The 10,889-nt window shown below is 39.9% G+C and overlaps 2 protein-coding genes and 1 long non-coding RNA gene across 4 annotated transcripts in view; 1 reads left to right on the top strand and 2 right to left on the bottom strand.

Moving 5' to 3' along the window:
• Positions 1–648: 648 nt before the first annotated feature.
• On the bottom strand, positions 649–5,013 carry LOC125455333 (glutathione peroxidase 2-like). The gene is made up of 2 exons (XM_048537106.2): positions 4,703–5,013; positions 649–1,810 (listed from the first exon to the last, which is right to left on the bottom strand). Exons 1-2 carry the CDS (start codon positions 4,979–4,981, stop codon positions 1,460–1,462), a joined length of 630 nt encoding a protein of 209 aa, XP_048393063.1. The 5' UTR covers positions 4,982–5,013; the 3' UTR covers positions 649–1,459.
• The window catches only part of LOC125455334 (uncharacterized), a 116,484-nt gene continuing 110,156 nt past the window's right edge, over positions 4,562–10,889 (top strand). For both annotated transcript variants that reach the window (XR_007248229.1, XR_009446247.1), the window contains exon 1: positions 4,562–5,397. This is a non-coding gene — a long non-coding RNA (uncharacterized LOC125455334). The remainder of the gene's footprint in view (positions 5,398–10,889) is intronic.
• rab15 (RAB15, member RAS oncogene family) overlaps positions 7,385–10,889 on the bottom strand; it is a 130,148-nt gene continuing 126,643 nt past the window's right edge. Inside the window, exon 7 of the mRNA XM_048537105.2 lies at positions 7,385–10,731. Coding sequence (XP_048393062.1) covers positions 10,573–10,731 — 159 coding nt within the window. The 3' untranslated portion in view covers positions 7,385–10,572. The remainder of the gene's footprint in view (positions 10,732–10,889) is intronic.

Below are 10,889 nucleotides of genomic sequence, written 5' to 3'. Positions count from 1 at the left end.
AAGTTTACGTGGTAAAGAATAGTAATTTTGGTTTGGAGAAAGGCTGAAGGGCCTAAGCTGTAACCATCACCATCACCAGCTTCAGTACAGATGGATGTGTGTTTATCTAATTATCCACCTTGAATGGATCATGTTTTCTGTCTACATCTCCATTTTACATTTTCCCCATAATGCAGCCCACAACTATTACTGGCTATCTATGGTACAGATTAATTTTGATTTGAAAATAAACTAAAACTGACAAATACATGTTCTAAAACTGACAAATACATGTTATCTTTTGAGAACATCAAGGTCAAAGATGCACATGCCAATTCAGCAGGAAGTCATGGCCACTTTTTTTGTAGCTTTGGAATTCAAGTTGTTCTTGCTCATTTAATGTTAATTAATTGCACATAAAATATGAAGACTAATCAAATGTATGAAGAATTTATTGTTTCTCAAAACCTGTGTTGGAGCACAAAGTAGTTTCAGGAGACAATTTTTCCAAATGATAAAAAAAGCAGAAGCTTGTTCATCCAAAATGACTAGACAGTGACTGTTCAATTTCAGTACAGTTGATCAATGTAAATTGTTTTTAAAACTTGGAATGTTGAGTTCATTCTGAATTGCTAGAACTTATACAAAATAAAAACAAACAAATAAGTGTTTTATCTTCAACAGCAGATTCTTTTATTGTTCATTTCTCGTTCACAAAAATCTGTACTCCCAAGAAATTTCTAAACAGTAAACATCCTGAAAATTCAGCAACTTTCCTTGTTTTTCTGGCAGCTTCCTTATTGAATTTAGGAGGATGCCTTCATTTAGTAAAGTTCTGAAGAACAGAAGGACTGTTTTTAAAAAAACTTCTAAAGGAAGCAGACCTATTTCTAAGATCCACAAATTCAGACAAAAGCAAATCCTCGGCACTTCTTGGGACTTATTGCAAGAACAATTTTGAAGTTTAACAGCTGACAGAATCATTGGAAACACTGGGATATTAAAGTGGTATCATGTTTTACGTTACTGTTATTACTCAATCCACTAAAACTGCCTTGTTTGCCTTTATAGGTGAGATTTTCAGTAAACAGAATACATTCAGGGGATCCCATCAACTCACAGCTAAATCTGAGATTAGCTTCACTTCAGGGCAAGTACTAATCAGATTGATTTTCCAGCTGCCTAGACAGTGAGATTGACAATGTTGGAAGAAAGAGTAAACATTTTGAAAAATATTTGTACTAACTAATGGATTAAAAAAATTAAAATGCCAAATATTGGGGGGAAAAACTAGAATGTTTTGGCCTAAAGATCTTAGAATATCTTTTAAAATTTTGTGGAATGCAAAAAAAAAATCTGTATTTAGAGTCCAAATTGATAGGAGTCAACCAAGAGGTTTTTGCAGTTTTCCCATTAGTGAAGATAATGTGTAAAGAAATATAACCATGCCTCCTTGCTTATTCCACTAAACTTGGATTCTTTACTTTGCAATTTTCAAAAGCCTTTTGATGTCAGGTTCAATCTGGATGGTCTGGAACATTCTGCTGTAGCGTTTGAAAGGCTCTCCTTCAGAGCCAATGAGAAATTTTTCAAAATTCCAAGAGACATCTGATCGGCAGACTGGGCTCCAGATGATGAATTTGGGATCTTTCATTAAGGACGTAGCATCATCCGAAGGAAGGGGCAACTTCTCCTTCAGAAATGCAAAGACAGGGTGTGTGCCAGCACCATTGACTTCAATCTTCTGGAACATGGTGAAATTGGGCTCAAAACCACCACCAGGACGGACATACTTCAGAGAATTGAGTATCTCCTCATTATGACAATTTTCCTAAAAAGTTTTAAAAAGTCAAACAAAATTCATAAAACAAATATGAACTTCCACTTTAATTATTTCATTAGCACTATACACAGAGACAATTACATCTTAGCCTACTGGTATTTCTCAAGATAGTGTACAAGGCCCAATCATAGTTAAGCAGTCATCAGTACACAGAATGACTCTTTGGCCCATTGAGTCTGCAACAACCACAAGCACCAAACTCCTCTAATCCCACTTTCCAGCACTTAACCGATAGCCTTGCATGTTTTGACATTGCAAGTGCATATCTATACATTTCTCAAATGTTAAGAGCGTCTGCCTCAATCTCCCTTTTTAAAAAAAGGGGCGAGTTCCAAATTCTGGCCACTCTCTGGGTGATTTCCAGAATTGCAATGTCTGCTACCTAGTAAAACAAGGAAAATAAGACCATGGAAATGTCATCATTTGCAATTTCTCCTCCAGGCTGCCCACCATTCTCATTTGGAAATACACTGTCATTCTCCAGTAGTTACTGGATCAAATTCATTAGTTTTCCTCCATTCTCACTGGGGGTGTACCTACATCACATGGTCTGCTGTGGTTCAAGACAGAGCCAAACAATAATGAGAGGTCACATCAGGCACACAAGAGGGCATTAGAAAGGCATTCAAGAAATTATCTAGATTTTTGGATAAAGACATGGAGGGATATGGAGAAAAGGCAGGAAGAATGGCTGTACTATTACAGTGCCTGACTAGGTAGTGCTAGTGCAGGCATGTTTGGTCAAATAGCCCCTGTCTAACTGTAATATTTCTGATTCTATGATCAGAGCACAGTCAAAGTGATAATTAGTATCTTAAAGTGAGGTTGCAGAACGTAGGCTAACTCAGAATCAAGACACCTGAAGACGGTCCCTAATGGTGGAGTAATTAAAATTGGGGACACACATTAGGTCAGACATAGAAAAATGCAGACACCTTCCAGGATGGTGAAAAGAGAATGGTAATTGCTACAAGTCAAGACACTGGCAAACCACAGTTTATTGAGGTTAGAATTTGGAGACCAGTTAGGAATGTTTTGAAAACTATACGTACAAAAAGGCAAATAACAAAAGCAGGGGAGGATTTCAGTAAGGTTCAGAAAAAAGTTTTAGTGCACATTGCCTAAATTGGAGAATTTGAACTGTAGGAAGAGGCTCATCAGGCAGGTCTTCTCCCAGAGATTTGTGGCTAAGGGGTGACCTTATAGATGTTCATAAAAATCATAAGGGACAGAGATAGGATAAATAGCTACAGTTGTCTTCCTAGCATGAGGAAATCCAAAACTAGAGGGTAGAGATTTAAAGAGAACCTGAGGGGCAACTTTCACTCAGAGGGTGGCACATGTCTAGAACAAGCTGCAAAAGATGAAGGAGGCAGGTACATAGTTACAGCACTTAAAAGGCTTTTGGATGGGGATGTGAATAGAAATAGTTTGGAGGGATATGAAGTAAATTGAACTCAGTTTAGGACATCTGGTCAACATGGACAAGTGGACCAAAGGGTCTGTTCCCATGCAGTATGGCTATGACTGTATAAGCTGACATAAGGTGAAGTTAAATGATGATATGGAGGAGGAAAGTTGATTGGTCTGTGTGATGGCATGAATACAAATCTCATTAAGGCCAAACATGAGATGAAGAATGTGAATACACCACCTTAATTCAGACTATTACTAAGCACAGCAATAAAGTTAATAATTAAGAATGGAGTCTGGAGCTTCAGTCTTCCCAATATTTAACTGATGGAAATTTCTGCTCATGTGGTACTGGATCTCTACTAATTATCACTTTGACTGTGCTCTGATCATTACAGTCAGCGAGACAGGTGGCAGTAAGGTAAATCTAGGTGCCAACAAGGTATGATTAATTCAATGCTACACTTTTGGATCATGTTACTAAATAGGCAGCACCCGGATGAGAGGACCAAATATTCAATACGGGGAGGGGGAAAAGAGGAGAAGAGAATAAAGACTAAAGAGTGGTGATCCAAGACAAACAGTGGGCTTCAAATATGTCCCAGAAAATAGCTGCATAATTATTCTATAAAAGTGCAGACAGTTCTGTACAATTTCTCACAAACCGAGGTCACCAATGTTTAATAGTTTATTCCCAGTTTGAAGCTGCAATATCGAGAAACGTTACACATATTAAAAAGATGGTTATCAATTCTTGACCCCCACCCAGAAAAAAAGTGCTTAAAAAGTTCATGGGAAGAAATTCTTTCCATTCTATTAAAACAAAACCACAAAAATTCTATGAGTAATTTGTACAGGAAATTGAACTTCGGCGACTGCCATTAGTCTAAGTAGAGAGCACACTGTAGGAAAGAAAAACATGTGAGGGTAATGACTGAATATTTACTAGCATTTAAAATAGTTTTCATCTAAATTCACACTTCAAACAGGGAAGGAGGCAGGTTGCTTTAGGCGTTGCTGTATACACCCAGATCGAGGAAATATTGCAGCTTGAACACGGTTATCCGCCCTCACGTATCGTTTAAAACAAAAAAAGAGGGGGCGATACCAGGCTAATGAAACAAAGTTCAGAATAACTGTAGTAACTTTCTACGGTGATTTAAGTGAAACCCAGCCAGTGTCTTTTTAACGACTACTGAATAAAAGATGTGCTATGAATTTCCGCTCAAACGTGTACATCTGACTAACCCTCAGAACAACCATTGAATGGAGTCAGAGAAAATTACTATGGCTTTTTAAAAAAAGCAGAGACTTTACCATAATAAGTAGGTTTGTACTAAAATGTCTCGGTTAAATCGAGCGAGTTCACTTTACGTTTAAGGAGACGGAAAGATTGGTCTGGGGAAGTTGGGAAGCACATGTCACGGTGACTCGGCTGGTTTGCATCTGGAAGTGGTAGATTCTCACCTGGTGCCCGAATTGGTTACAAGGGAAGCCCAGCACAACGAAACGGTTCGGGTAGCGGTTCTGAAGCTCGTTGAGTTGGGTGAAATCCCTTGTGGTCGTGCCTCAGAGAGAGGCCACGTTCTCGATCAGGACTACTTTGCCCCTGAAGACATTGAAGTCCAGCTTCTCCCCGTCCAGGGTGACGGCGCTGAGGTCGTAAAACGACTTGACGCTCTGAGCCATGGTGCAGAACGACCGAGTGCAGACTCTCTGAAGGAGAAATTTCATACAACGGCGCATATAACAACCACCTGACCACAAGTACAAAGAGTCCTATCTCTGAGCAATGACTATGCAAAAAGCTAATCCTCAACCCCGCCCTTTTCAGAAACTGGAACACTCCCTAGAACAGCAAGGAACAAGACTGACCTCAAGTACTGGTTAGGGGTTTTAGACTATTGCCCCATTATTTCACAAGCTGGCACTCCTTTTTAGGCAAAATGTTTAGTAACTGTAGCCATGTTTTAAACAAACCAGATGTGGAAAAGAGACAGAACGTGTATCTGCACAACCTAGTTGTGAAATGTGCAGCAAATTAACCCTTTCGCAAACGCGAACCGAGAAAGAAAGACCAAAACTGGTTGAAACCGAAAAAAATTGAACTTCTAAATTTAGTTAACGGGTGATCACAGCAGCTTTGTGGGCCTAATTTGGACGTAAGTAGGAATTTCCAGTTCTTCTATCTAAAGAGTGATTTTAACAAGGCAGTTCCGCCATTAATCCAGCCATCAGAAATGAATTAAATTCAAGGGTGTTTAATACTACAGGCTCCCCAGTACAATCTATACAACCTTTTCACACAAAATCTCGTAAGGTCAAATGTGGAACAGGGAAAACAGGGACCAAAAGCGATTACTCTCTACGACTCAGAGATGATGAAATCTACTCTCTACGACTGTTGTTAACCTGTATTTCGGGAGTGTATTGTTTAAAATTGCTCACTGTAATTGAAGATCAAAGTATTTTTTGTTGGTCTAAATCAAATAATTATTTTTGGGCTCTGAAAATGCTTAAGCAATCGACAACACTAAACCTCCCTCCCCTCCCCATCGTGGTGTCTGCCTTTCTACCTCCTGGGCGTTAACCATCAACAGCAGGGAATTAGGCTACACGCCTCACGTTGCAATCAGAGATAATGGGAACTGCAGATGCTGGAGAATTCCAAGATAATAAAATGTGAGGCTGGATGAACACAGCAGGCCAAGCAGCATCTCAGGAGCACAAAAGCTGACGTTTCGGGCCTAGACCCTTCATCGGAGAGGGAACTGGAATAAATAGGGAGGGGGAGGTGGACCGAAGATGGAGAATAAAGAAGATAGGTGGAGAGAGTGTAGGTGGGGAGGTAGGGAGGGGATAGGTCAGTCCAGGGAAAACGGACAGGTCAAGGAGGTGGGATGAGGTTAGTAGGTAGCTGGGGGTGCGGCTTGGGGTGGGAGGAAGGGATGGGTGAGAGGAAGAACCGGTTAGGGAGGCAGAGACAGGTTGGACTGGTTTTGGGATGCAGTGGGTGGGGGGGAAGAGCTGGGCTGGTTGTGTGGTGCAGTGGGGGGAGGGGACGAACTGGGCTGGTTTAGGGATGCAGTAGGAGAAGGGGAGATTTTGAAACTGGTGAAGTCCACATTGATACCATATGGCTGCAGGGTTCCCAGGCGGAATATGAGTTGCTGTTCCTGCAACCTTCGGGTGGCATCATTGTGGCACTGCAGGAGGCCCATGATGGACATGTCCTCTAGAGAATGGGAGGGGGAGTGGAAATGGTTTGCGACTGGGAGGTGCAGTTGTTTGTTGCGGACTGAGCGGAGGTGTTCTGCAAAGCGGTCGCCAAGCCTCCGCTTGGTTTCCCCAATGTAGAGGAAGCCGCACCGGGTACAGTGGATGCAGTATACCACATTGGCAGATGTGCAGGTGAACTGCATCCACTGTACCCGGTGCGGCTTCCTCTACATTGGGGAAACCAAGCGGAGGCTTGGCGACCGCTTTGCAGAACACCTCCGCTCAGTCCGCAACAAACAACTGCACCTCCCAGTCGCAAACCATTTCCACTCCCCCTCCCATTCTCTAGAGGACATGTCCATCATGGGCCTCCTGCAGTGCCACAATGATGCCACCCGAAGGTTGCAGGAACAGCAACTCATATTCCGCCTGGGAACCCTGCAGCCATATGGTATCAATGTGGACTTCACCAGTTTCAAAATCTCCCCTTCTCCTACTGCATCCCTAAACCAGCCCAGTTCGTCCCCTCCCCCCACTGCACCACACAACCAGCCCAGCTCTTCCCCCCCCGCCCACCCACTGCATCCCAAAACCAGTCCAACCTGTCTCTGCCTCCCTAACCGGTTCTTCCTCTCACCCATCCCTTCCTCCCACCCCAAGCCGCACCCCCCGCTACCTACTAACCTCATCCCACCTCCTTGACCTGTCCGTTTTCCCTGGACTGACCTATCCCCTCCCTACCTCCCCACCTATACTCTCTCTCCACCTATCTTCTTTATTCTCCATCTTCGGTCCGCCTCCCCCTCTCTCCCTATTTATTCCAGTTCCCTCTCCCCAGCCCCCTCTCTGATGAAGGGTCTAGGCCCGAAACGTCAGCTTTTGTGCTCCTGAGATGCTGCTTGGCCTGCTGTGTTCATCCAGCCTCACGTTTTATTATCACGTTGCAATCATCTGATTCAGACCAATGGCTACAGAAAGATCAATATTTAATAAGAAAACAAAACAATCAGACTAAAGCTGCCTTTACTCTTGATCTGAAGCCCAAGCTGGCAACTTCGTTGATTAACGTTGGGCTGGAATCAAACAAGGCATTTTGCTACATGGCAAACAAATTGATGTTCAATTTTGTTCACCTTTGCACCTAAGCTCCCAATAAACACAAGCCTTTGTGCAGGCGCATTCAAATTGCAGATAAAGTCTGAGGGGAAAGGGGGCAATTGTTACACAAGCTTCTATGATCAAATAGATGGATTTCAGCAACAAATACCATTTTCTCATTAAGTGGAGGGATGAAGTAATTTCTCCCTTCTGCCCTATCACTTCATGCTGTAAATTGTTTTCTTTGCATATTAATTTCCTGTCAGACACTATTGCTAAATTCACAACTACCACTTTATCCTGCAGGTCATGACAAATCCTAAATAGTTACACATAACATCACTTTTTTTCCTCCTGTTCCCTCAGTTTATTTTACCAGTAGTAACTACGTACACCCTGGTTACCAATTCTTCAACTTTCTGAAAGCATTTCTCTGTTCCTTCTGAAACTATTCATTATTTTAAACATCACAATCAAATTTCTTGATAACCTTCTCTGTTCTATCCCAGCTTTTCCAGTCTATTCACTTAAAAGTTATTTCTTCATCCCTGGAGCCATTCTAGTAGATTCCTTTTGTGTATCCCTTCCAAAGTCTTTACATCTTTCCCATGGAAGAATCAAATACAACATTCAACTGGGCTGAACTGAAGCTTTATACTGGTTCAGCAAAATGTCTGCATTTTGTATTTTTGGCTCAATAATTAGATGTTGCATCTCTTTTATTCATACACCCAACCCTAGAAATGTTACTGAAATTGCCATACTTGGAAATAGCCATACACCTTATTTATAAGTGCAATTTTCAGGGGATACAATGTCTTGCACAATGTAACAGTTCAGTTTTCTGCACAGGAATGTAATGTGCATAATATCAATTAACCAAATGTTGAAACAGAGGAAAATCATTACGAAACTCCGAGAGTGAGTCTTACAGTTTCAAGACATTTAGCATAAGCCAATAATTAAATGTTTTATGCAACTGAGGAAATGTATAGACAAAATGATGGTATAACTCGGTGTACAAATATCAATGGACACATAAATATTTCAGAGCACTTTTCAGTAAGACCTCTAACAATGAACATTTCAATAAACAATTCATGTACACAGCACAGATGGCACAATGCTTTCAACGATAGAGTGAGATTGAAAACTGTTGTGATATTAAGTCAAATATTCTGGTATATTGACATATTAACACAATTAAACCCTTGATGAAATTTATTTGTAGACATCTGTGAGTAGAATCATGTTTTTTTTCAATAGCAATTATAATTAATTAAAATCAACTTGCATGTTTTCCTTCACATATACAATAATTAAGAAAAATTAAGATGCTTTAACTCAGTATATCACTCTCATTTGACTCTTCCAGGAATAGTGAAGTACATTGGGCGGTTGTTATGTTTCATAGAATCTTTGATTACAAGAGGAAAAAAGCTGAAAGCACAAATAATCAAAACATCAGGTTCAAACAAACAGCCAAATCTCAGTAAATCACATAATTGCTTCAGCCTTTATCATGAATGTTGCATTCTACCACAGAGAGGAAAGCAATCGATACAGGCTGTGAGCTGAACAACCGTGTGCAGTTATGAAGAAATATTAACATCGCCACACTGCAATACTTTATCACTGAGGTAGCCAAATCCTAATTTAATTGAAATAGGGTAATGCTTCATTTTCTTCAAAAATATTGGGTTCTTAGCCAAATGATACTGTACTAATCATTCAAACATGCAATTTCTGAGAATACACATTTATTCATGAGTATTTGATAGGAATTCTTGCTGTTTTCTTTGCAACACCAATCTATTTCCAAGGAAAATGGATCCAAACAATATCACATTGCTGCAAAAGGCATTTTACTTCTGGAAGTTTGTGATGCCAATATTAAAAAGGAATTTACAAACAATTATAATTAGAGAACTCAATGCACAGAATATTCTTGACTATTGTAATTATTAATTTTCATAGCAATTCTTCAGTATTCAAAATGTTTAAAGTGCAAAAAAAATCAATAATTTCATAATAACTGTAAAGTGAAACTGTCAATGAAATGGAATTTGGATGGAATACTGGTTTAGTGATATAGTTTGTCCCATAGAAAATAATTTAATGTTCTGTTTCTGGCAGGGTCAATTGTGATAAATGAGAGAAAGGTGTATCAGTCATTACTTACTCTGAGGAACGATCATCTACCAATTTAATGAGTGCTGGATATGTGTGGAGCAAATGACAAAAATAAAAGCACAACTGAACCCAATTTTATAACTATTACATCAAATCAGTCAAAAATATCATTCAGATCATTAACCTCGCAGGGCAGTGTAAGTCTTAGAATATGCAAGAGAGATAATGCTTATTTCACAACAGTGCTTCAAGATATTAAAAAATCAAAATTGACAATATCACTTTTTGACGGTGTCCACAATAACATTGTTCTGTTCCAGAAGCCATAACCTCAAGCTTAAGTTGAATTTCTAAATAGAGCAAGATGTAAGTAATCATGCTGGGTTCAAAAATTCTTAACTGGGCAGCAACATGACAAAAAGGGTACTTTTATTGAGCTTGGCTAAAAATATATTAAAAGCATATTGAAGAAGTTAGTTATTAATTACACAAAAAGGGGAAGTCCAGGCAATATAAATGGTAGGCAACTAATTGTGAAAACAACGGAGTCATACAGTATCTGGAAGGGCTGTCCAAATAGAAAACAAATACTGAAACTGCAGTCATGTAGAAACTGGGCGACTGAACCATCAGTTGAGCACCTGAACACAAATCACAGCACAGTAACTGTACAAAATGCACAGCACACAAGCCTAGTCCAAGAAATGGTTGAGCCACAGAGCTGGGACAAAAATACAACATCTATTTGTATCAACTGGAAGGATTAGTCCAACTCAAGAGAGAAGCAAGATTCGTATGAATATTTATGGTGGCACAACATAACAGCAGGCAACTAGGTCTTGAGGAATGATTCAGACCGCTGAACTGGATTTTGTTTAGCTCCATTTCTAGCACCAGCAAGCTTTCTGTGAGTTATTCATCCCTTCGATTTTGCTGTCATCCTCCTCTAAATCAGCGATACTAAGTTCATCAGGGGTTGATAGTCGAAGCCCATCTAACTCCTTCTTATGGGCCTGTAACACTAGTTCTGTCAGTCTAGTGAATGACTGTGGAATAAGAACATGCCAAAATACCACAAGATTACAAATGCAACAAATCAACCACAGCTTTTTTATCTGGACATACATATGTATATACATATTTTTACATGACAATATTTAAGGGATGAGAGAGAGGAAACAATTTTCTGTTGAAGCAATATTTA

Source organism: Stegostoma tigrinum, chromosome 10 (genome assembly GCF_030684315.1).
Source record: "Stegostoma tigrinum isolate sSteTig4 chromosome 10, sSteTig4.hap1, whole genome shotgun sequence".
Classification (NCBI taxonomy): domain Eukaryota; kingdom Metazoa; phylum Chordata; class Chondrichthyes; order Orectolobiformes; family Stegostomatidae; genus Stegostoma; species Stegostoma tigrinum.
Note: the sequence above shows the minus strand (reverse complement) of the source record. Positions and strands in the feature narration are given on the sequence as shown.